General features: G+C 48.7%; 1 protein-coding gene across 1 annotated transcript in view; it reads right to left on the bottom strand.

The window, feature by feature from the left end:
- The window catches only part of LOC144753945 (E3 ubiquitin-protein ligase TRIM39-like), a 71,333-nt gene that overhangs the window by 34,420 nt on the left and 13,637 nt on the right, over nt 1-23,276 (bottom strand). Inside the window, exon 3 of the mRNA XM_078641471.1 lies at nt 2,859-3,089. Within this exon, the coding sequence (XP_078497597.1) occupies nt 2,859-3,089 (231 nt within the window). The remainder of the gene's footprint in view (nt 1-2,858; nt 3,090-23,276) is intronic.

Here is a 23,276-nt window from a genome sequence, read left to right as displayed (position 1 = left end):
ACATGCCTTCATGTGCAATTAAACTCCCTTACTTTGCAGCCCGTACCAGGAAGGGGTATATTTGTAAGGCAAATGACACAAGTGACCAGACAGGATTGAATGTCCAGTCTCTCTAAACAAGGCAGCTCTCAGTGGCATACAAGATTCTGCTTGTCCCATAACTTCTCTGCTTCAATCTACTATCAAAACAAAATGTGCTGAGAAGTCCCATCCATATCTGTGCTCCTCTACCTGAATGGTGTTGCTGTAGAGGGCCAATGATCTCACAGTTACTACTGGGTCCAGACTCTCTACAGCTGTGAGTGCCTACTCTGCTCCAGGCCAGATACATCTCTTCTTCTCTCTTCAATCAGAAACCTCACAGGGCTCTCTGTGGACTAAACGAGTGACCCAGGCCCTCTCTCACAGCTTGAAGAAACCCAGACCTCTGCAGAATGTTCTCTATTTTCTCCAGATCTATTGCACTGGGAATACTGGAAATACATGTTACCCGTTACTCTGCTTAACACAGTTCCCCTGGGGTGCATTAGATCTACTTGGCATTTCCAAAAATAAAAAAACAGTTTCAAATTTTCGATCCTGTGAGGAAACAAAGAAACATCAGACCTATTCTAATCCACACATCTTAGGTCCCTCAGGACTCAGTGGTGTCAGCTGAATGGAAAGTCTTTATGGAACAATGCATGTGCAGGCAGATCTGTAGGGCCAAACAAATATCGGTCCATTAGGGCTAGTAAACTCAAAACTAATCACAGTCCTGAAAGCAGCTAATAGACAAATCCATCCCAGGATTTGCAAAGGGGCAGCAGAATCTTTAGATCAGAAAATTGATAAGATCCATTACAAAATCCTGAACCCTCGTCCTCTGGAATCCTTGAACACTCTGCTAATCACTAAACAAGTTTTGCTACTTTTTTGTTCCTTAATCGTTTCCTCGTCACTTCATGATCTTGTCTAGCCTGGTTCATGAAAGTCAACAGGACTGGATGCTATTACCGTAGTCAATGCTTCAATGAGAAAAGGCTTTGTGCTAGAAGCGATGGACTGAGCAAGGGTGACATAACTTCTTAGACAAACTAAACTAGAAGCCCCTTCCACCATCAACTAATTCCAATGATTCCTGTGTGTGCGAAGGTGTTGGAGGAAGTGACCAATGGACAGTAACGTTTCATGAAAATTGAAAGTCAGATTAGAGTAGGAGCCAACAAAACCATGTGATGTTAATATATCTGCCTGTTATCCCTTGGTTGCTGGATTAGACCTTGGTTGATAGGCTGTGGTCAGGATGATTGCACTGCTTTGTAAACAGAATGGTAATGTTGACGTCTGAATCTTTATTCTGATAACACAGCTGCCGCTAGATGTTATACTAGAAGCAGCCCACAGACTCTGTCTTCATCTCCCAATATCAATCTACATAGTCTGATACTGCTGGACCTTTAAAGAACAGGAATCCCTAGAGAGCCTCCTATCTCTCATTTGTACTAATAACCCTTTTCCCTAGTTCCTTTTTTAAAGGCCTCTGTTACAGGTTGTCAGACCCATTCGAGAAGGTCACACGGCAGAAAAGGGCTACTGGGTCTCCCTGTAGGGTTTGAGGTCGTCTGACACTGGTGTCAGAGACATAATAAGTCCAGTACTTGTCTTTTAAGAAAAGAGAGTACTTTTTAATCACAGAGTAGTATTAAATACTACAAAGGGAACTTGATATACAAGCTAGTGATCTGATTACAATTCTCTCTTGTGGCTTTACATCTGTCAAGCCCCCATAGGCTAATCCCAACCTGGATGACTCCTGATGGCTGGTTCCCCCAGTAGTTACAGTAGAAGCATGAATGAAGCTCAGGTGCAGTCTTACTTATCCCCACAGATCAAAGGGAACTCAGTTCACATTCTTGAGCGAAGACAGTTCCAGGAGCCACCGTGGTGGTCAGGCAAGGTACACGTTAGGATACATGTGGCAGCCTCGCTTCACTCTGCAGAGCAGAAGCCCTGGCACTAGAGCTGCCAGATTTAGAAGCATACAGATTATTGGTGTAACCACAGAGGAACCTACTCCATATCTGCCATGATTATGATCCTTCAATGGTCCGACAGAGTAAGGGCCATTGAAGACTGACCTCTACTATGTCCACCCACCTAATTTAGATGGCCGGATGTGCTGGTCAGTTTTCACTGCCCGTCACTGCCAGGAAAACCCTGGCAGTGAAAACTGCTCTATGCCTCCCAGCCGAGAACTCCCATGGCAAGGGAAGTATTTCCCCCCCCCAAAAAAAAATCTCATATGGGAAAATAAAAACTGTGTCATGTTGACAGAGCTGTGCATCAAGTTAAAAAAGCATTGTCAGGAACTGCTGCGTCAGAGGACCCTACTAATGTTTTAAAAATATCTATATTTGGTGGGTGGAGTACACTCGGCCTAGTGGTCATTAACTCCTCCACCAGGTCAAAGGAGAATACTACGTCTGCCAAAATGTAAATCGGACCAAGAGTTTCATTATTTGGAGATATGGGTTGTTTAAAGGTATACCATATAACATATTAGGTGCTGTAGCATTATTGATAAAAGTGATAAAGACTTTGTCTTGTCTTCAGATTGCAATGCTGCTCCAGTTGAAGACAGTGTCCAGCTGTGTTACATGTCAGAGTATCAATATCCTGTGTTTCTGTTTTATCTTTTATCCCTGTTCCTTTTCCCTGTGTTTACTTCTAACCAACATATTCCTTTGTGTATTTTATGTAGTGGGTTCAGAGAGTTGTGGAAGCATACATCACTCCCACTAGATAAGGCTTACATTATTGATACTTTCGGGCACTAATGAAGGCTTGCTGATCTTCTTGTTCTCTAGATTTCTTACCTTCAATAACTCCACATCCTGTTGCTGACACTTCAATTCCATCTCAGTAATCCAACTTCTTAGGACAAATTGCTGTTCATCTAATTTTGTTACTGACTCCTTGATGCTCTGCAGACTTTTTTTCTCTTCCTCCTCTAAGTTGCTGAGGTGACGAGATTTTTCCTCCTCCAAAAACATCTGGAGCTTCTCAAACTCCTTAGTGATTTGCTCTCTCTGGCTCTTGAACTTGGCCTGCAACATACAAATAATTCATATATTCACGTTGCTAGCACCTCATAAATATGTAATACATTTATCAAGGGACTTTGGGGTGACATAGGTTTCCTTGCCATTAACTGGGTGATTGAGGGCCTTCATATCTGTAATACCAGAGGCAGGAGTGTCCAGTAGGACAGCAGAAGGCATTGAAGTAGTTTTTTACCTACATGAAGCTCACCTGTTCTTCTCTTGATACACACTTTTTAATACATGATAAATACAATACCAGATAAAAACTGACTCAAGACAGCGATCTGTTTCCTAAAAACCTCACAGCCTACGAATCTGCACTCATCCATGCCTATCAAAAATTCAGAGATTTCACAGTAAAGAAATTATTTCTAACCACATGAGCTACAATATGAATCCCTTAAATGTCCATCTACAAATCCGTGTAATAGACAAACATAAGCATCTGCTACGTGAGGCAAGCATTAACAAAGCTGATAGGTCCCGTGAGTGAGAGAGTGTGTGTGTGCGCGTTTCTTTCCATGCTCAACTTACAATAAAGGCCTTCAGGTTCCATATCAAGGAGCTTAACTCACAGCATGAAGGAGTTGCTTTTTTTTATTGAAGGTTAAACATCCCACTCCTTCCCCTGCACCGTCTTCAATACTGCTCCAGCCCAGGCAGTGCCATGCCTACTCCGACCTCTAACCCTCCCTGCTGCATTCCAAAGTCAGTAGAAGACACAAGAGAATTGTTGTGTTTTATGCAGCTACTGCTTGCCACAGTCCTATTCCTGTACTGCTGGAATACAATGTCTTCATGTGTAAAACTCTGAGGCCTCTGCCAGTCTAGTTTTTGCAAAGTCAGTGTGGGCTACACTATGTCTGGTAGGGCTGTGGACTGTTTAATATATTTCAGTGTAAATTAGACTGACATCCCTTGTTTCATGCACACCCTTATTGAATTGTCAGTGTGGTTCTTTGAGTTGAAAGAGTTATTTCTACTTGGCTCCTGCAACAGGGACAAACACACTGGTGCCAAGTGTGTAGTCAAGATGTAAATCATAACACAGCACAACTCTCCGTGCTGTGTCACCTCATACACAGCAAAGTGCTAAGTAGTTTTTGTTAGTGTTGATCAATCTAGTTTTGAGTTTATTTGTGTCTTTATTTTGTAGCAATAATACTGCTATGTTGATTGTTCGATGTGTTTTCAATAATCTTCATATTATTGCTGGAGTTTAAGAGACAACATAAATATTGTGTAACAAAAAAATAATTTGTTTTTTTCATTTAAATATCGCCTCAACGCATTTCGGATACCTCTCTCTCTTTGTCAGGAAGACTCTTAAAGCATTAGGTATTAACCTACAAACAAGTGGTAAAACATAGTCAATGCCTCAAAAACCATTCATTTATTTGCATGGAAAAAAAACTACTTACTCACTTAGCATGAAGGGAACATGACATATCTTGTATCGTTGATATGGAGACCCATTTCCAATGAGTGAAATATAATATTTTTCTCAATGAATTCAATGACACTATTGAATGAGTGCATACACATACCAAAGTGTTTATACATTTAATGCTGGATTGTAAAGTATACTGTGTGTTACCACTGCCTATCGAGCCATAAGTCTTGTCGATCTCTCAAAATCTCCCGTGACAGGTCCCGTAAAAGAAACTGGTAGAACCAGCATGTCTATGTTTTGGAGCCTCTGGAGAGAATGTTGTACACTTCCTGCATAGGCGTGTATGTAGGCCTAAAAAGAACTAGACCTTCAACAGTGGAAAGCTATTGGATGGATTGGATGTAGGAATCTATAAAGGAAACAAAGGGTGTTTTAGCTGAAAAGATGTCATACACTATCAGCATTCACAAGAGTCAGACAGTATCCATAACTCTACCAATCTGGCCAGTAGTTCTGATTTTTAGGTCTCGCCCTGGCGAAAGCGCGCGAAGCGTGTTCTCGCTACGAGAACTATAGTCGTCGGCTCAGCTTACAACGAGCCAAAGTGGAGACAAGAGACTGGCACGCGCAGCATGCCGGAATCGGATCAGGTCGCGCGTATTAACACGCGCTCCGATTCCCGCATGCTGTACTGGCACAATGCATCAGGACGCACGCACACAGCCCCACATATACACACGCACACACACAGCTACACCCACACACGCGCACACACCCCCCCACTCACCGGGCTCTTTTCTCGCTGCGCTGCTACGGGATGTTCTGTGAGTTGGAGAACCTGCCTCGCACTGTTATGCCTTGCCTGCTCTCTCCCCGGAACCCCATCATTCCCGGAATCCCTGCTTTCTTCTGGGCTCCCTCTGCCTCCAAGGTGCCGCGCTCCGGACGAGCTACGTCACCGCTAACCTGCCACAGAGACGGGAAATATCCTGGAACTTCGCAGGCTCCTGCCTATCAAAGTAGAGCCCGCCTCTCTCTCGTTATTAGTCAGTGCTTGTTTTTACTATAGCGAACGCGAAAGCGATCGCTTTCAGTGCTGCTTGTTATGTGTGTGAGAGAATGAACAGGTCTACCAAATAAGCATCTTCCTCACCATTTTCTTTGCACCCTAATCAGCACGCTGCCCATACCCGCCCATTTACAGCAGGCTCATGGCTCTGAATAAACACCCATTAGGTGGCTGTGTATTATGAAACTACCACAACATTTATGCAGATGAACTGGTGTGTCCGCTTGTATCAGCCGCTTGCTTGACTCTGCATTATTGGACCAGCACTTAGATCTGCCCACCTGCCACAGCCCAGGAGCCCCAGCAAACATGCCAAACGGAGGTCACGGAGCTAAACCACAATATGTCTCCCGTGTTTCTGCTCCAAGGGGCATTGCACCACGCTCAGCATCACCTGTCAGTACCAGCACGAGGAGTCATCCAGTTATCAAGTCACATGACCACCAGCTGCATATTAAAAATACCTGTGTTTAACAGAATGCCCCAAACTTGTCTTCCACACTGTGTGGTCTCTGTCCCTGTCCGTTTGTCATTCCACTTCACTTGGAAGTAGAGCACCAGCACTTGGAGCCGTCCAGGTGGTACGGACCCTATTGTGTGTGCAAGTTTGCCTGATTTTTGGCGACCTCCTCCTGTATGATGTATTCTGATAACCTTCCTATTAAAGCCCAGACATGAGCAATCCCACTGCAGGCACATGTTTATTTATTCACCTGTGCAGCCTTTTGGTGCATGGCGGCAGCGCAGCTGCAGTGAGTGCCCCTCGCCCATTCTCCCACACATTGAATGAGTGCCCCGCGCCCATCTGCAGGGCAGACAATTAGTGCCTCCTCACTTGAGGGATCCTCTTGTGTTGCTCTCTTTTGATCTCAGACCATAGAGAGTCTGTATCCCGATTCTGTCTGCCCCTTCCTTGTTTGGCTTCTCATGTTCCTTCTTCTCTTTTGTAATTTTGCGCTCTTCGTCTGCTGCAGGTTGCTGCAGTCCTCTCACAGGGACCTTCCTGTAGCTTGTGCTGCCGCCATTCACACCTCCGCCTTGGCACAGTTCAGGTGTTAAATCTGCCACAACACTAAAGGCTGCTCCTTTTGTTCAGTGTTGCCGTTTTCACCACTCGGTGCCCCTTGCACCTCGTTTCACCAGCTGCGCGGTGAGTTCACTATGTGTGGCCTGAGAATCATTAAATATTTCGCCCTGTTTCAAGTTGGAAAGAGCAGCCCGTACAAGGAATGTGTAAGCCAAAAGTACTACTTTTAATGTGGAATTATGCTTAGTTAGCCCGGAAAAAGTATTGTTGAGCGAACTTATGTACAGCTGTGGCAGACAAAATAACACAATTAACAATTAACTGTATTTAGGTTGCGCTGCCTACCATTTGTTTGGTATGTAGGCTGTGATGACGTACATTACTACCCAACTCAGCTCAACTTTTTATCGACCTCTGAAGAATAAAAAACAGAATATGGAGCCTGTTATTAGTATTATTTTGAGTTTTATAAAGCGCTAGCTAGACCTGAAGGAATCAGAGCGCTTTACATGTTATGTGGTCATGTTTTTACTCTACGGTGGTTTTATTAGTTCTCTCAGCTCTTTTACCAGCTTCCAAGCTGAGAAACAAATCACCTAGCTCCACAAACGTGCCTCATAGAAGGATGCTACAGTCTCCAGGCACTTCTGAATGAATGGGCTTGGTGTTCTGTAGCATTCTCAGATTGTCTCCAGCTCACCCCAGAAACAATTCTAGATTTGCAAACTTTCCTTTAAAAAACCGTCTCATCTGCTACTTTGGGCAAATTACTCAGAATCCCATATCACATTTGATAACAGTACAGAACCAGCATAGGGGCGTAGCTATCCAAAGTCCAGCAGGTACAGTGGCACCAGGGGCCGATTGCATCCCTTCTATGGCTGATCTGTTATTTATTTTTTATTTTTAACCTCCGAACGATGAGATGGGGGCTGGCTGTTTTTTAGGTCGAGCCTAGGCAGCGCTTGTTTTCACCTGTCGCCTGCCCAAGATCAGGAAGCAGGCACACTGAACCGGCACCTCCTCACCACTTCTTGTCAGCCAATAGCAACCCCCATGCCCAGCATACACAGAGAACTACACTGCTATGGCACAGCACTACCAACTGCCTCCCTGCCCCTACACTGTTACCCCGCGGTGCAGCCACAGGAAAGTGGCTACATTGCCCGTGTCTGCCCCGCAGCATGTTGTCCCTGCCATGGAGGTTTCCCACAGTCGGTGCAGTTAATAAGTACAAGGACCCAAAGATATGTGGCATCGCAGAATAAGAACGGACGTGGTACAGGTAGGCTTTTTTTTATTTATTTATTCGTTTTCACTTTTATATAGCGCAAACTTTACCCGCAGGTATCAGAGCTCTTTATATCAGCATGCTTATAACAAGCAAGACTAGCACTCTATATTACTGCCAACTTTGCTTAGCATAAGCAACAGCTAACCATTCACAAACAATGTTTATATACCAATTGCAAATTAAAAAAAAATTCATGCAAAGCATTGTCATTTACAATGCCAGTAACTCAAACTTTAATGCTGCGAGACCTATTGCATTGTAAATGCTTGTTTACTTTGCTTTTAGAATGCTGCTTACATATGGTCTGTGTGTGCCTCTAGAATCACGAGCTACTGTTTGGAGACCCCTGCTCCAGATGGTATATCTTGCCTCTCAAATGTCCAGATGCAACACACTTAACTTTGCCACCAAGCAGGACTAGACCTATGAGCAGCAGCATAAAAGGAGCAAGTGCATGCTGGGCAGGCTGTTGGCATAGGACAGTCCTCGGAGACTCGGCTGTGCTAACAGTGAGGGTGATAACCTCCGAGGGGCAGACAGGCTAGAGGGTGGGGTTTAGGAAGAAGGCAATATTGAGGTGGTTGTAAGACTAAAGCTAAGGCTCCACCCCGCCAAAGAGCAAAGGGCTAAGAACAGAGTTTGAACCATAAATCCCATAGCAACTGTTACAAATTGCCATCTTTGGTGTGGTATTTGCCCAAATTCACTTACAAGACAGAAGGCCACTATTATGCTTAATCTTCTTGCATTTATTTAAATAGCTGCCAAGGATAAACTACAGTTCCCATCTTGATTAGAGGTACCTACAGCATGCAATCACAAAGGCAACAACCAATCATGTAAAAGCAAATCTAAAATCCTTGACTGGGAGCAACAAGTCCTCTTTTCTTGCTGCTCGCAGTCAAGATAAGTACTTATCCTTTATTTCCTAATATAACAATTATGTTTCTATTTCTATTTAACTTTAAATTTGTGCTGTGTGTTGGTTAATAGATATTTCTACCTGACTTTACCCCTTGAATTGTGCAGTCCAAGTGTTACCTGTGTGCTTGCTGAGAGATAGTGTGCTCAGGAGCCTCACTGAGCCGCACACTTGCTGCTGTTTCTGACCCTCTTCTCAGTGCACTGCGGTCGTTCAACCTCTCTCTTCCTCAGCAACATGTCGGAAGGAAGCTGGCTTTCAGGGTGCGTCTCCTTCGTATTGGCGGCCCACAAAGCTTTCTTCAAGAAGCCGTTTCCTTCGTCATTGTCCCACTAGTTATCAAGTCCGGGCAGGACATCTTCCTTGGAGACCTCAATTTCCATCTGGATGACTCCACAGACACCAAATCTGCCAATCTCCTGGAATGCATGGGCAACATTGGCCTTACACACAGATAAAGAGACACTCTGGACCCGATTTTCACGGCCAGCGACAGTGTCACACACAGGCATGCCACAGAACTCACCTGGACTGACCACACCATTGTGCACCTCACCATTGCAGGATCACCATGCACTGCCACCAGCCTGTCCAGCTCTCCCTACCACAGCTGGAACAAAGTGACGCAGGCCCAAGGGATGGATGCCCTCAACACCACCCAGTCCACCCCGCAACTAACCTGGATCAAGCATTCCAGAACTTCACCCCCAGGAACACCAATGCCGCCAACTGAGTTGCCCCCATTAAACGCCAAGAAACGCAGATCCACCAAACAAGCCAGCGGGTACACGCCAGAACTCAGGACAATGATCAGCAGCTGCAAACAACTGGAAAGAAGATGGCGCCCCAGCAGAGACACCACAGACCGAGCCACCTTGAAGTCAGCCCTCAACAAATACCACCAACGACTCAAGACGCTAAAAAGATGCCCTGGTAAACCTAATTGAAGCAAGCGGCAACCACACCAAGGAACTCTATAGCCTCATCAGAGAGTTCTCATGCCCTACGGCCACCGAGAAAAGGATTCCTCCGTCACAGGATCTCCGCTACGCGCTAGCAAACCACTTAAACAACAAGCTATCCATTGTCTACTTCAAACCCCACCCCTCTGAGCACCACATTCTCCTCACTCCAACGGTAACCTCCCCCGATCAGCCACTTGCCACATGGGTACAGCTCATCACACAGAACACAACCGCCATCATAGTCTACATCCACTCTGGAGGACCACGGACCCCTGCCCCCCACCACCTCTTCAACCTCGGAGGCGAGGATATCAGCCACCAACTTGCCACCATCCTCATTGCCACAGCCACCTTTCCAGACACATGGAAGCATGCAGAAGTCATTCCTTTCCTCAAGAAATCCTCCACCAGCCCCACCGCATCTTGCTGGTCCCTTTCCGCAGCAAAGTCCTTGAGAAGATCATCAAACAGCACCACACAGAATACCCAGAGAGAAACAGCCTGTTTGATGCCTCCCAATCCGGTTTTCGTGCCAAGCACAGCACAAAAACTGCCCTGATCGCAGGTACTGATGACATCCGCACCCTTCTCGACAGAGGAGAATCGGCAGCCCAGATTCTTACTGACCTCTCCACAGTGTTTGACACCATATCCCACCACACACTCCTCAAGAGACTGCATCACATTGGGATCCAGGGAGGTGTCTTCGGATGGATTTCATGGTTCCGCACGGGTCAAACTCAAGAGAATCTGCCGACCTCCCTTTGCTTCGGAACCCAAGAGCACCATCTGTGGTGTTCCTCAAGGGCCGTCCCTAAGCACCACCCTCTTCAATACCTACATGACACCTCAAGCCGACCTTGTCAGAACCCACAATCTCATCATCATATCCTACGCCGACGACACCCAACTCATCCTCTCAATCTAGGCAGGAACCACCTCCACGAAGACCAACTTCCACAACTGCATGGAGAACGTCGACGACTGGATGAAGACTAACTGTCCGTAGCTCAGCACTGACAAGACGGAAGTGCTGATCTTTGGCAACAACACCGCTCCTTGGACCGACACCTGGTGGCCCGCTGAACTTCAGATCACTCCTACACCGACCAACCACGCCTGCAACCTGTGCATCATTCTGAACAGCAAGCTCAACATGAAGCGACAGATCAACGAAGTTTCCTCCACCTACTTCTACATCCTCTGCAAGCTTAGAAGACTCTTCAAATGGCTCCCCATCAGCTCAAGGAAATCGTCACTTAATCCCTAGTCACCAGCTAGCTGGACTACGGCAATGCAGTGTGGCAGAAACCACCACCAAACATATGGAGAGATTACAGACAATACAGAACTCAGCAGCCAGACTTATCCTCACCTGCTCAAATGAACCCATATCAAACCCCACACCTTAGGAACTACCACTTGCTCCCCGTCCAGAAAAGATGCCAATTCAAGATATTGACACTTGCTTACAAAGCCCTTCATGGCCTAGGACCAGCGTTCATCAACCACTGCCTGAATTTCCACAAACCGTCCAGAGACATTCACTGTACCGCCCTCACCCTCACACAAACACCGCACATCTGCCGAAGCCACATCAGAGGCCGGTCCTGCTCCGACCACACGACCAAGTCCTGGAATGGCCTTCCTCTTCATCTCCAGACATCCCCTTCACTGGCGGAATTCAGGGAGAGACTCAAGACCTGACTTTTCGAATGAGCCTCGCTACACAGTGCCTGGATATCCTCACTGGTGATTAGCAGTGCTACACAAATACAGTTTGATTAATTGATGGATTGATTTAGTGAAAGAAAGTCTTCATTTTTTTAAAGAGGCAAGTATTATCCCACTACATTTGCCTTTTTAACCCCCTCCTTTCTTTCCTAAAGTGTATGTCTCAACCACAAACCACATGTTTTAAAAAAGTTTCCAATCAAGAGATGCCCTAAGAAAACACCATTGTTCAACTCTTGGTCAGTTCTTCTCCAATCAGGAGGACTTTGGCGCTACTGGCGGCTTTACTGCCTAATTCCTACATCCTACATAGTAGTCTTCTTCTGGATTTCACTAGAGACCTTTTTACTCTACTAATAGCTTTAGCAATTGTTATCGTTGCTGTTCCTATATTTCAAAATTCTTGATCTGCTCCTGCAAGAAATGAGAACTTGTTGCTCCCTAACAAGAGATTTACAGGGTTGCTTTAAATAATTAGTTGGTGCCTTTGCAACTGCATATTATAGTTTTTTCATTAAGTATGATGAAACTGTATCTTATTGTAGCTGTTATTTAAATAAATGCAAGAAAAGAAAGCATAAGAGGAGCCTCCGTGTCATTAATACAAATCAAGACTTTGTTTCGCTAAAGCTAATAAAATCTCAATTTTTGGCTTCTTTTGCTGAACCTGTTTTTTTGTTTGCTGTAGAACTCTGCACTTTTCTCCAGTTAACAGTGGCAAAGTGCTTGAGTTCTCCCTCCCAAACATGGTACAGCTGGTATACCCTGTATAGGATGTTGGCTTAGTATATGGTGCTCACTTTTGTAAGTGTAGCACCTTGCACTAATCCAGACAACACTTATGGTGATTATAGAGGTCTTAGAAAGCTCTATAAGTTCCAGCTGTGGAAAGCAGCCGTTAAGCCTAGCCCAGACGGAGTGTAAAGCAACTCGTTTACCAATACTAATCATATAGTGCAGGTTAAGTGAAAAAGAATATCACAGTGTAGTTATAAAGAAATGTATTTATTATAAACACTCACTACCACATTGCAATATCTCCTACCCAGGGATATAATCACAATACTTTAGTAGAAGAACAAGTAATTAGCACAATACACAATGGTCTCCAGGGGGAGACCAAACCATATACGAAAATAGTGGAATGCGAACGACGACCTAAGTCGAGACTGGACCCAGGAGATGCAGAAGTGTCAGGGATTCAAGGAACCACCGATGGAAAGTACCCAGGAACACCACGGAGGCCGTGTGCAGAGTGGGAACACGACAGAGTGCTCAAAACAAGTCAATAGGTAAGTTGTGGTTGTAGTTTTTAAGAAGAAGGACCCTTCCCAGAAGACCCTGAAGAAACCCAGTGGAAGAAGGAAGGTTGGAGAGTCACCCCAACCGTGGATACCCCGAGAACCAAGATACCTACATCAGGGAAGCCGGGTGAAGGGCATGGATACGAGGCGGGTGAGGGGCATGGACACGAGGCGGATGAGAGCCGACGCGTGAGCACAGAGCTCAGCGCCGCCCCGTCATTTATCCTGATTTAGGGGCACAAAGCAAACCCCCCAACTCCCATAAGTAGCAGGGGAATGTTCCTGGATACCTCAGCGACCTGGAAGAAGACTATGGCACAGGCAGATTAGGGTGAACTGCTGCCTGGAGAGGAGCCAAGTCGCGATCCCAAGATGGCGGCATAGCAGCTCCGTGTATCTGTCGAAAGGAGTGAAGGCTGGGGCTGAGGACATTGACCGGAGCAGCCAGCAAGGGCAGCGCACAAGCCTGGTGTCTGTCGGGTGTACAGAGGCATGTACTGGAGGGCTTCAGCAGTTGGATGCCCGATGCACAGCAGAACCGGCTGACTGCCGAGGCGCAAGATGGCGCTGGGCGCAGCCTGACGAGGAGCAGTGGCGGGGGAGACCCAGAGTGAGGAGCGGCCCGAGAAGCGCGGCGCTGCTGCTGGGTGGCTGAAGAGGCTGGCGGAGTCAGCATTGAGACATTGTGCCTTGGTGTGGCACCATACGGAGTGAAGACTGCGGTGAGCGGGGCCTCCCTCTCCCCCCCCCTTCTGTGCCTGGGACGGAATCGGCGGCCGGCCGGTGCTGTGGCGATGCAAATGGCGGCACGATAGCGGGACGGGTGAAGCCGTGATTGTGAAGGCCGCCTGACAGAACTGCCTCGGTCCTGGAGGTGACGCAGGACGGTGTTGCTGTGCCTGCCCGAGCCGTGCATCGGGACTCGAGGCGGGCGGGTCCGCTGGAATTGGAGGAATTCACGTATTGCAGCCCCGAGACTCTTGCGCTTCTAAATGCCTGTTCTGGCGGCAATAGCGGGAATACAGCGGGCCAGATGCGGCTTGGAGCCCTGAGATCCCGTGTGCAGTGGAACGCAACAGGAGGCAGCAGCTGGGATGAGCTGAACAGGTGAAGGGACCCAGAGGAGAGCCTACATTGGGAACCCCCGTGCAAACTGGGGGAAGTGGCCATAAACAGCTCACCTGCACTTGACTGACCCAGGAGGTCACAGCATCTCATTACCTGTACGCTGGTGCTGGAGAGCAGTTGGGTGAATGTGGTGGATGACTCCCCCCTATTGAAGGTCCTGAGGTTGGCAGCCTTGGGTATGGTGCACTGAGGGGATTTTTGACAGGCCCTGGAGGCCACAGCAGTTTGGTGACTGGGCAATAGAGCTGGAGAGCGGTGGGCATGCACAGATGGTAACTCCCTTCCTCTTGAAGTCGTTGAAGCCAGAGAATTTGCATGTGGTGGATCACAGGAGTGACTAATCTGAGACCACAGGAAGGGCTTGCCACAACGTGGGAAGTTTAAGGAGCGGCTGTAGAGACGACTGTGCGGGCCGACAGGTGATCAGGGTAGGAAGCGGCTGAGGTGCCGCCAATGTGAAGCGGTGGAGTTGGCGGAAGAAGTGGAGGGACTACTCCTGTGGTGGCCGCGACTGTGAGGCCGCACAGTGGACTGAGCAGTGGTGAGAACTGCAGTGGTGGACTGATCTAGGCTGACGGGAGGGGCGCCGCGGTTGTAAGCGGATGGCCGAGAGCCAACCCTGATGCTGGTGTAGAGACCCCTTCATTTCTACAAGGACTATAATCCACTGGCCGGGGTGTGCCTGTCTAGAGGCAAGATTGGACCAGACAAAGACGACTTCCCTGAAGGACCCATCTGGAGAGTGGTTCTGCTGGGGGACCGAGAGCGCAGGGTAGAACGGCCTGGCTGGGCTTGGCAATTTAACCCAACTGGGCGAGTGAGGCTACAAGAGGGGGGCAACCGGCGCACTAGAGATTGTCGAATTGCCTTGGTCGTGTATGCACGCTGAACAGCGGCAGAGCAGCAGTGCATCATAGTGACAGTTTGGTGACCAAGAGATCCCACGGTCCAGTGGGGGCATGGGGAAGCCAAGGGGAAAGCAGGCGGGAGCACCTCCGGAACAGGAAGAAGATACAATGGCCACAGAGACGTGAGAGGGATCGCAACAACGTCCAGAGGGGATGCTTCAACAGAAAGTCGATCAAATACTACAAGCCATTGCAGACACTAGGGAAGCCTTGCAAAAGGACATCGGTCATGCGACACAAGGGGCTGGGATTGCTTCGAGCGGACCATGCGAAGCTGGCCGACAGGGTGAAACAAACAGAAGTATCCATAGAGGTCCTAGAACCGGCTCAGAAGTCGATGGCAGCACAGATGGCCAATTTTCAGACTAGGCTGTGGACTCTGGAAAAGCGTGCGGAAGATGCAGAAAGGAGGAATCGATGGAACAATATCCGAGTGGTGGGGCTGCCGGAAGGGGTGGAAGGGCAGGGCATGGTGGAATACCAGGAAAACTGGCTGAAGGTCACAGTTGCACCAGCCTGACTGACAACCTTTTTCACCCTAGAGAGAGCCCACAGGGTGCCTGCCAGGCTGCTGGCCCCCTGGAGGCCGCTGAGACCAGTGGTGGCCGGGCTACTTCACTACAAGGACAGAGATCTTCTGTTGAAACAGGCCAGGAGGGCAGGCCCCTATACGGTGGACAACAACAAGGTCACATTGTTTCCGGATTACACATTTGCGGTCCAGCGCCGCAGGGTATCGTTTGTGGCTGTTAAGAGGGCACTGCGAGACGAGGGCATTCAATACTTGCTGATGTTTCCGGCGCAACTAAAAATAACGATGGACGACAAGTCAACATTCCATGGAAGCCCAGAGGAGGCCTGGGACTGGTTGGAGATGTATAAAGCAGGACTCGGGGAAGCGAGGAGTGGTGTAACTATGGATGGGATGAGGCCACAACCATGAAGGATGCGGCGCAACCGCCGTCGCCAACCAGCGGCCCAGAAACGACGACGCAAACTGAGATGGAGCGCACGGCCGCTTTGCAGGCTGACACAGCTATCTCGCACGAGGGGGCAGGGCTGCACCCTGAGGGGTCGAACTCAGCTGGAGGGTCCCAGGAAGAGGATGAGGAACAATCGGAGGTTGGGAGCCAGAAGCTTCCCCATGTGACAGCTGGGACTGCGGACGAGATCGTTGATGGGTGATGTAGACATTGGCTGATCCGGAATGGAGTGCTGGGTGGGGAGGGGAGGGGGGACCAGGGAGGGGGGCTTGCTGTAATCCTGGTTGGATGGTAACTGTTTATCTGGAGATAGGGAGTAAGGTGGGACTATGGAACATATGCAGAAGAGACCTCGTAAATGCTTGGCCCTGGAAGGGGGGGGGCTCAATGATACGGGGGTTGAGCGCAGGACGATGGACAACTAGGTGTCTGATTCTCTGAAACATAGGGCTTACCTCCCGTATGTTTCTGTGGGTTGGTTCCTTAGGAGTTTAGTGGTGTGTTTGAGTAATGGTTTGGGTGGGTTCTAATGTTGTAGTGCCTGTTCTGGGGGGTGGGAGGGGTGAGGAGGGCTTGGGAAGTTTATGACACCGGTGTGCTCTTAGACATGAGGTGGGTGCGCTGGAGGAAAGGAATGAATAATGGGTACATTACATGATTTGAAATGTAGAAATATTTAAACATTAAACAAACATTAAACATGCTGGGGCTCCATACGATGCAGAGGCGGCACAGGGTGCATACCTACCTGGTACGGCGAGGGGTACATATAGCTTTCCTTCAGGAAACCCATCTTAACCTAACTGAGGGGGCAGCCCTAAAAAAAGAGGTGGAGGGGGCAGTTATTCTACACAACCTATTCTGCGTTTGCAAGGGGTATATTAGTGTGGGTTAGGGTGGGGTCCCTTTTCAGCCACTGCATCATTTGATTGATCCCGAACGGAGGTTTGTGGCAGTAAAGGGACGGCTTGTTGGAATGGATGCTGCGTTATGCAGTGTTTATGACACTAATGTCGACCAACCCTCCTATTTTGAGAAATTGTCAGGGAGCCAAGCGTCGTATCTAACTATGGCGGCAATAGTGGGGGAGACGTTAATTCTATGAAAGATGTGGAGCGAGATAGATCTCACCCCCCGCTATCTGGAGCTTCGGTGCATAGGATCTCCAAGGCAAGAGGTATCTGGCAAACCAACTGGGATCTTATAGACACATGGCGTGCCCAGCATTTAGAAGAGAGGGATTACTCGTAATATTCCGGCCTTCACGATTTGCATGTGCCGCTCGATGCAATATTATGTGCCCCTGCTGTTCATTCCAAGGTGACAAGTGGTGAATACCTGGCAAGAACGCTGTCAGAACATAACCCGTTATTAGTGCGCATAAGGTGGAGTCTGGAGAGGGCGGTCATACCGACCTGACAGCTCAGACCGGAAGCATTGGAGGATCCGGTCTTTGGGGAAGAGCTGAGGACAGGTATCGAACGATACTTCGAGGAGAACGAGGGGACCGGGTCGTCAATGGCAATCAAGTGGGATGCATTTAAGGTTGTGGCTAGGGGGATCGGTATTAGTAAGGTGGCGAGGGTATGGAAAACAATTTCGACTGACTTAGAAAGGGCGGAAGGCCAGCTGCGAGACTTGGAGAAGGTTCGGCCGGGGAATCCAGAGGCACAAGCTGAGGTCTCGGAAGCATGAGAGACAGTGGTGGTTCAGGTGGAGAGACTGCGCTCCTTTGATTATAAGAGTTATAGAGCAAGGATGCATGCTGAGGGGGACAAATCGAGCGCGCTGCTGGCGTGGTTGGCTAATCCGACCCCCAGGGGAATGCCGATATTGGGCCTGGTAGCCACATCGGGGGAGGTGGTGCACACGCAGACGGGGATAAACGGCTTGTTCCTGGAGTATTACACTGTGCTGTACTGTAGCCAACTGACTTGGGGCCCGGACGCTGCACGCGAATATTAGGAGGAGGTAGCTCTCCCGAGCTTGATCAAGGAGCAGGGGGGTCAATTGGGCAGCGAGATTATGGTAGGAGAGATAAGGAGTGCGATTCAACATATGGCTCATAACAAAACTCCTGAGGAAGACTGCCTCCCCATAGAGTTTTACTCTAAATATGCAGATTGCTTGGCACCTCGGTTGCAATTGATCTATCGGGAGGCGTACGAGGCAGGGAGGCTACCTAATACCACCAGGGAGGCTATTATTATCCCTCTCCTGAAGCCAGGGAGGGAAGCTACGGACATGAATGCATATCGCCCGCTGTCAATGTTGACGACTGACTACGAAATCTTAAATAGAATATTGGCGTCGCGCCTCCTCCCCTATATGTCACAGCTGATACACCGAGACCTATCCGGTTTTATCCCTAAACGTTATACAACTTTTAATATGCGACGGCTATTGCGACTCCTAGAGAACTGCCGAGACCGGATGCCATATGCCTTGATTCTATCGTTGGACATAGAGAAGGCATTTGACAGCCTGGAATGGCCCTTTCTTTTTCAGATCATGTGTAAGATGGGGTTGGGGGGAGGACTTCGTGAGATGGACCCAAATACTGTATACGTCAGCGACGGCTCGGGTGCGGACGGGGGGAATGGTATCAGCTGCCTGCACAGTAGGACGGGGAACACAGCAGGGTTGCCCGCTTTCTCAACTGTTATTTGCGCTGGCGATTGAACCCCTGGTGGTGCAAGCTAGATCAGGGAAACATTATACTGGACTCGAGATGCGTGGAGACATGCATTATATCTCACTTTATGCAGATAACCTGTTGATGTTTCTGGAGGGCCCTGGCAGGGACTTAACGGGAGCAGCGGAGCTGCTGCTTGCGTTTGGTGCGGCGTCAGGGCTGTGCGTGAAGTGGGAGAAGACTAGCCTGTTCCCAGTGCGTCGGTCAATGGGAATCCCCGATGGACTGCTTGGAATACGGTGGGAGCCCTGCTGCCTACTGTATCTGGGGACTAGCATTTATCATGAGCAAATCGATCTTCTAGAGGGAAATGTGAATAGGGCAGTGCGAGGAATCAAGGGCAGTATGGCATTTTGGAGTACTCTGCCGCTCTCAGTGTCTGGAAGGGTAGCACTTCTGATAATGGTAGCACTCCCTAGGTTACTATATTATTTCAGTATGCTGCCGGTCTGGATTCCAGGCCAGGAATTTAGGATGCTAAGATCTATGGTAGGGAGATTTTTATGGGGGAGCGGCAGGAGGCGAGTGGCTCTGGCCACGATGATGAGACAGAGAGCTGAGGAGGGATGGCCGGTGCCGGACTTTGAACTGTATTATCTAGCAGTCCAACTGCAGTGGCTCACGCAGGCAGTTTCTCGAGAATTCAGGGGGGAGGATGGTCCAGAGGATCGTTGGATTCCACGGCATGTCTTATCCATTGTGGTTTTGGGCCAGCGGTTGCGGTTGCGGGTTGCATCGTTGACTTCTGAAGAGTCAGCGTTAAGGGCAAGCTGGAATAGAAGTAGGTTAGGTGAGACTCGACCGTACGCACCGGAGATATCTCTTGGAATGTGTACGGCCCTTCGACAAGAACTGGGATTGCAGGTGGTTGGGGACTTGTACGAGGACGGAGCTCTCTTGCCCTACCAGTCACTGCAGGACAAATATGGATTGCCAAGGGGTGATTTCTTGTTGCATGCTGCTTTAGTGGCAGCAATTCAGGAATACTGGGGGGAAGGCACGCTGGAACCGCAGACATCCCCGACGTGCCAATATGTAGTAATGGCCGCAGGGACGATAAAAGCAGTAACGTGCCTGTATTGGCAAATGATGGGGGAGGGGCGTCAACCGCTAACTCGACTGCGAGATCTGGGCAAAGACATACCTGAATTGACTTGGTCTAAATTAGTGAAGAGGGAGTGGAAGGGTACATGGAATGCTAGATTCCAACGTATCCATTTCTACGTTATACATCGGGCTACCTAACACCAGAACAGATAAATAAATATTTTAATGTGGAGGGCACATATTGCCCTAGGTGTCGTACGAATGCTGCAGACTTCCTGCACATGATGTGGAGTTGCCCGCAGCTCGGCACATACTGGGTGGAGGTAGTTGAGGTTCTATACAGGGTGACAGATAGGCAGATAGAATCCACCATGGGAGCATGCATACTGCACTGGTACCCTCATACAGTGTGCACCAAAGTAAAGTGTAAATTCATTGATTTGGGGTTGCATTTGGCCAAGCGGGAACTAACGAGAAAGTGGAAATCCACGCAGGGCACTAGTGTAGAGCGATGGAGAACGGAATTCAGGAGCTGGGCGGCTAGCGAGGGCATGGTCAGGCTCCAACAAGCCAGAAGAGCAAATAAAGAAAAGGCATTGGAAACGGCACAAGCATGGGAAGCCCTAGTGGTACTATTGATAGGGCCGGAGCCGGACTCGGACTCTGACTCCTTGGGGGACCCGCAGGAACCTGCTGAGATATGCTGAATATAGTTGGGATATGGGTGGCCATAGGGAGGGCAGAAGCGAGCCAGGGCATGGTGGGGATTGGAAGACAGCCCAACCCTGGGAGGCCGTTAGTGCACCCTAACATGTTACAGATGATTGGACATCCTGGTCTAGAGTACATAGAGCACACCGGTGTAAGGGATACGGCGGGAGCGGACGAAGCTTGAGCCAGCGGGGGTACCGTGTTGGGCCCCATCACATTGGTGGTGCATATGATGCAAGTTGCGTTACTAGCATTAGAGCATGGAGGGGCGGCTGGAACGATTACTCTGATGTTGATATTTATGCACGCTTCAGTCTACCTGAGGACAATGACTGTATGCACTGTATCCTATATGTTGCCCTTACTGATGAAGGTCTTGTGAGAGGGAAGTTGTTTGCATTGAAAACCAATAAAATATTTTTCAAACAGAATCAGGGAAGCCGGGTGCGAAGTGACGTCGAAACCGCCGTACACCACAATGGAGGACTTCAGTGAAGATGCCGCAGGCGAAGAAGGTGAAAGAGTCCAGTGGAACTCGAAGGTGGATTCAAGATGAGAGGTACCTGCATGCAGAGGGGCCAGAGGCTATGCCACTCAGGAGTGACCAGGAGGCACGGAAGGCGAATTCCCACCGATGTCAGAGATGCAGGAGAGTTGAGGGTGACCTTGGTGCTGCAGCTGTACGGACCAGGAGACGAGAAGGAAGACCTGGAACCAGGGGGTCGGTGTCCGTCAGGAGCAACAACAAGCCTTGGCAATGGCAACAAATGTACTAGTCAAAAAGGTGCAGTGTAAGGACCAGCAAGGTGCCAGTGACTCACCACGAGCAGGTAAGTCAGAGCAGGCTCAGAGCAAGCAGGGGAGCCCACTGTAGGCAAAAAAGACCCTCAAGAGGACCCACAGGCTCGAGGCACAGGAGTCGCAAGAGGACCTCGAGCAGCTCACCAATGATGACGGCTCAAGTTGCAGAGGATGCGGTGAGGAAGAAGACCTGGGTAGCAGGAAATACTTGTGGATGGAGCTTCTTGGAGCCCGAAGATCTCTGGTGAAGAGAGTCAATAAGCCTTAGCAATTGCAAGTCGACGCGGTGCACAGGAGTACTGCTCCTGCGTTTCGGACATGGGATACTGGCATCAAACTTGCTGGGAAGACAGTGCAGGCTTTGAGGGAGTTGCAGACCTACCACCTGTGTTGCTGAACCTTTAAGAGTCCCTGGGAGCTCAGGAACAACAGATCAGACAGCTTGGTTGAGGTGCCTGCAAATGCAGGGAGTGGCTCCTTCATTCCAAGAGAGATTCTTTTGGGTGTTTTGGATGTCCACAGGCTTGTAGAAGAACCTGTTTGGAGCACAGGGACAGATGACGCAGAAGACTGGCAGGACGAAGAGACCGGGGCAGGAGGAGTGTTCCCAGTTGCAGTCTCAGTTCCCAAAGTGAAGTCCAAAGTGCCCAGACGGTTGAAGATGAAGTAATTTCGGATCTGAATCTTGTCGCATGACGAATCAAAGGAACCACCCACAGGTCAGCCCTTAAGTACCCTGAGGAAAGGGTTGGTACGATTCAGGGATTACTCCCACAGGAGGGGCTGGACAGTGGGGTGGATACGCCCATGTACTTTGTCCAGTTTCAACCAGGGCGCGCTCACACTTATAACCAAGCACCCTGCCTTCAGGATTGGAAGACCTGCCTTAGGGGTGACTTATAGGTTTTAAGTGCAGTGACCTCAGATATAAGAAAACTAATATCTGCTGTAAGTGGTGCTAGCACCAACTTACACAGGCTGCAATGGCAGGCCTATAGTCACAATTTGAGTGGTGGAGGAGTGTGGTTCAATGGTTAGAGCGGCAGACCCTGATGCAGAGTTCTGGCCAGGGACCAGGGTTCGATTCCTGCCTCGGCGGGGTCTCGGGCTCAATTTCCTCGAACCTGTTAATTCTCGCCTCGGTGCCTATTCTAATCACGGGCCCCACGCTGCAACTCTGGGCAATAGCTTGCTTAGCCTCCACACCGGCCCCAACAGCGCTAAGGATGCCTGGCTTCACCCTGGGGGTGCCCAGGAGTTGACACTTCACAGGGAAAGCCAGGAGGGGTTCCACAGCGGTATGAGTATCAGCGCCAGGAAGCCGAATAGGCAAAACCGCAAGGTGACCGTCTGGTGACAGTGCGCCCTATAAGTACCATGACATTTACATTTACATTTACATGGGTGGAACAATATGCAGTGTAGTTTAAAACGGTCATTTCAACGTGGCAAAATAGGCCTTTTGCCAGGCCTAAACCTTCCTTTTTAATACTTATACGTTACTCCTAAGGTAGGCCCTGCATTTCAACAGGGCAGTGTGCATGGTATTTACAAAGTAGGACATGTATGTTTAATGTTTTACATGTCCTGGCTGTGGAATATCTCAAACGTTGTTTTCACAGTGTTAAGGCGGTCTCCCCAATAGACTAACACTGGTTTATCTTATTACATTTTATAAGTGCTAAATTCAATTTGAGAGCAGCTAGGAAAATATTTCAAGGACTCATTTGAATCGAAATGTAAAAACAACTTTAATGGTATAGTAAGGATTTCATTTACTACTTTGAAAATTACACTTCTAAAAAGCTGCAATTTCCCTGCCTAAAGTTTTTGGAAACGTTTTGTGAGTGGCCAGCTACCGCTGGACTGTTGATGGCTCCCCCAATAGGTAATGTGTGTTGCTTCTAGTCCTAGGACAAAGAGAATTGGTACACAGAGGTGTTGTTGTTCCCATGGCTGGCAGAGTGGGCTGGGGGTTATGCCCTGAACACAGGGCCCCAGAAGGGACTTCAATGGTCAGTTGTCTGAACTTCTGTATGAGCTACAGGGATACAACTTATATTTGGCCTTTCACTGCAGCTGCCCAATGGCAACTGGCACAGGACTTAACACTGCACTTTGGTCTCTGTCTGACACTGTGTTTTTTTCAGAAGTGTTCTCCTGTGGGGATTGGCACTTAGAGAACTAAAGTCCGAAGAGAAAATATTAA

Source organism: Lissotriton helveticus, chromosome 5_1 (genome assembly GCF_964261635.1).
Source record: "Lissotriton helveticus chromosome 5_1, aLisHel1.1, whole genome shotgun sequence".
Taxonomy (NCBI): Eukaryota; Metazoa; Chordata; class Amphibia; order Caudata; family Salamandridae; genus Lissotriton; species Lissotriton helveticus.
The sequence above is the reverse complement of the archived record's forward strand: the minus strand, read 5'-3'. Positions and strand labels throughout refer to the sequence as shown.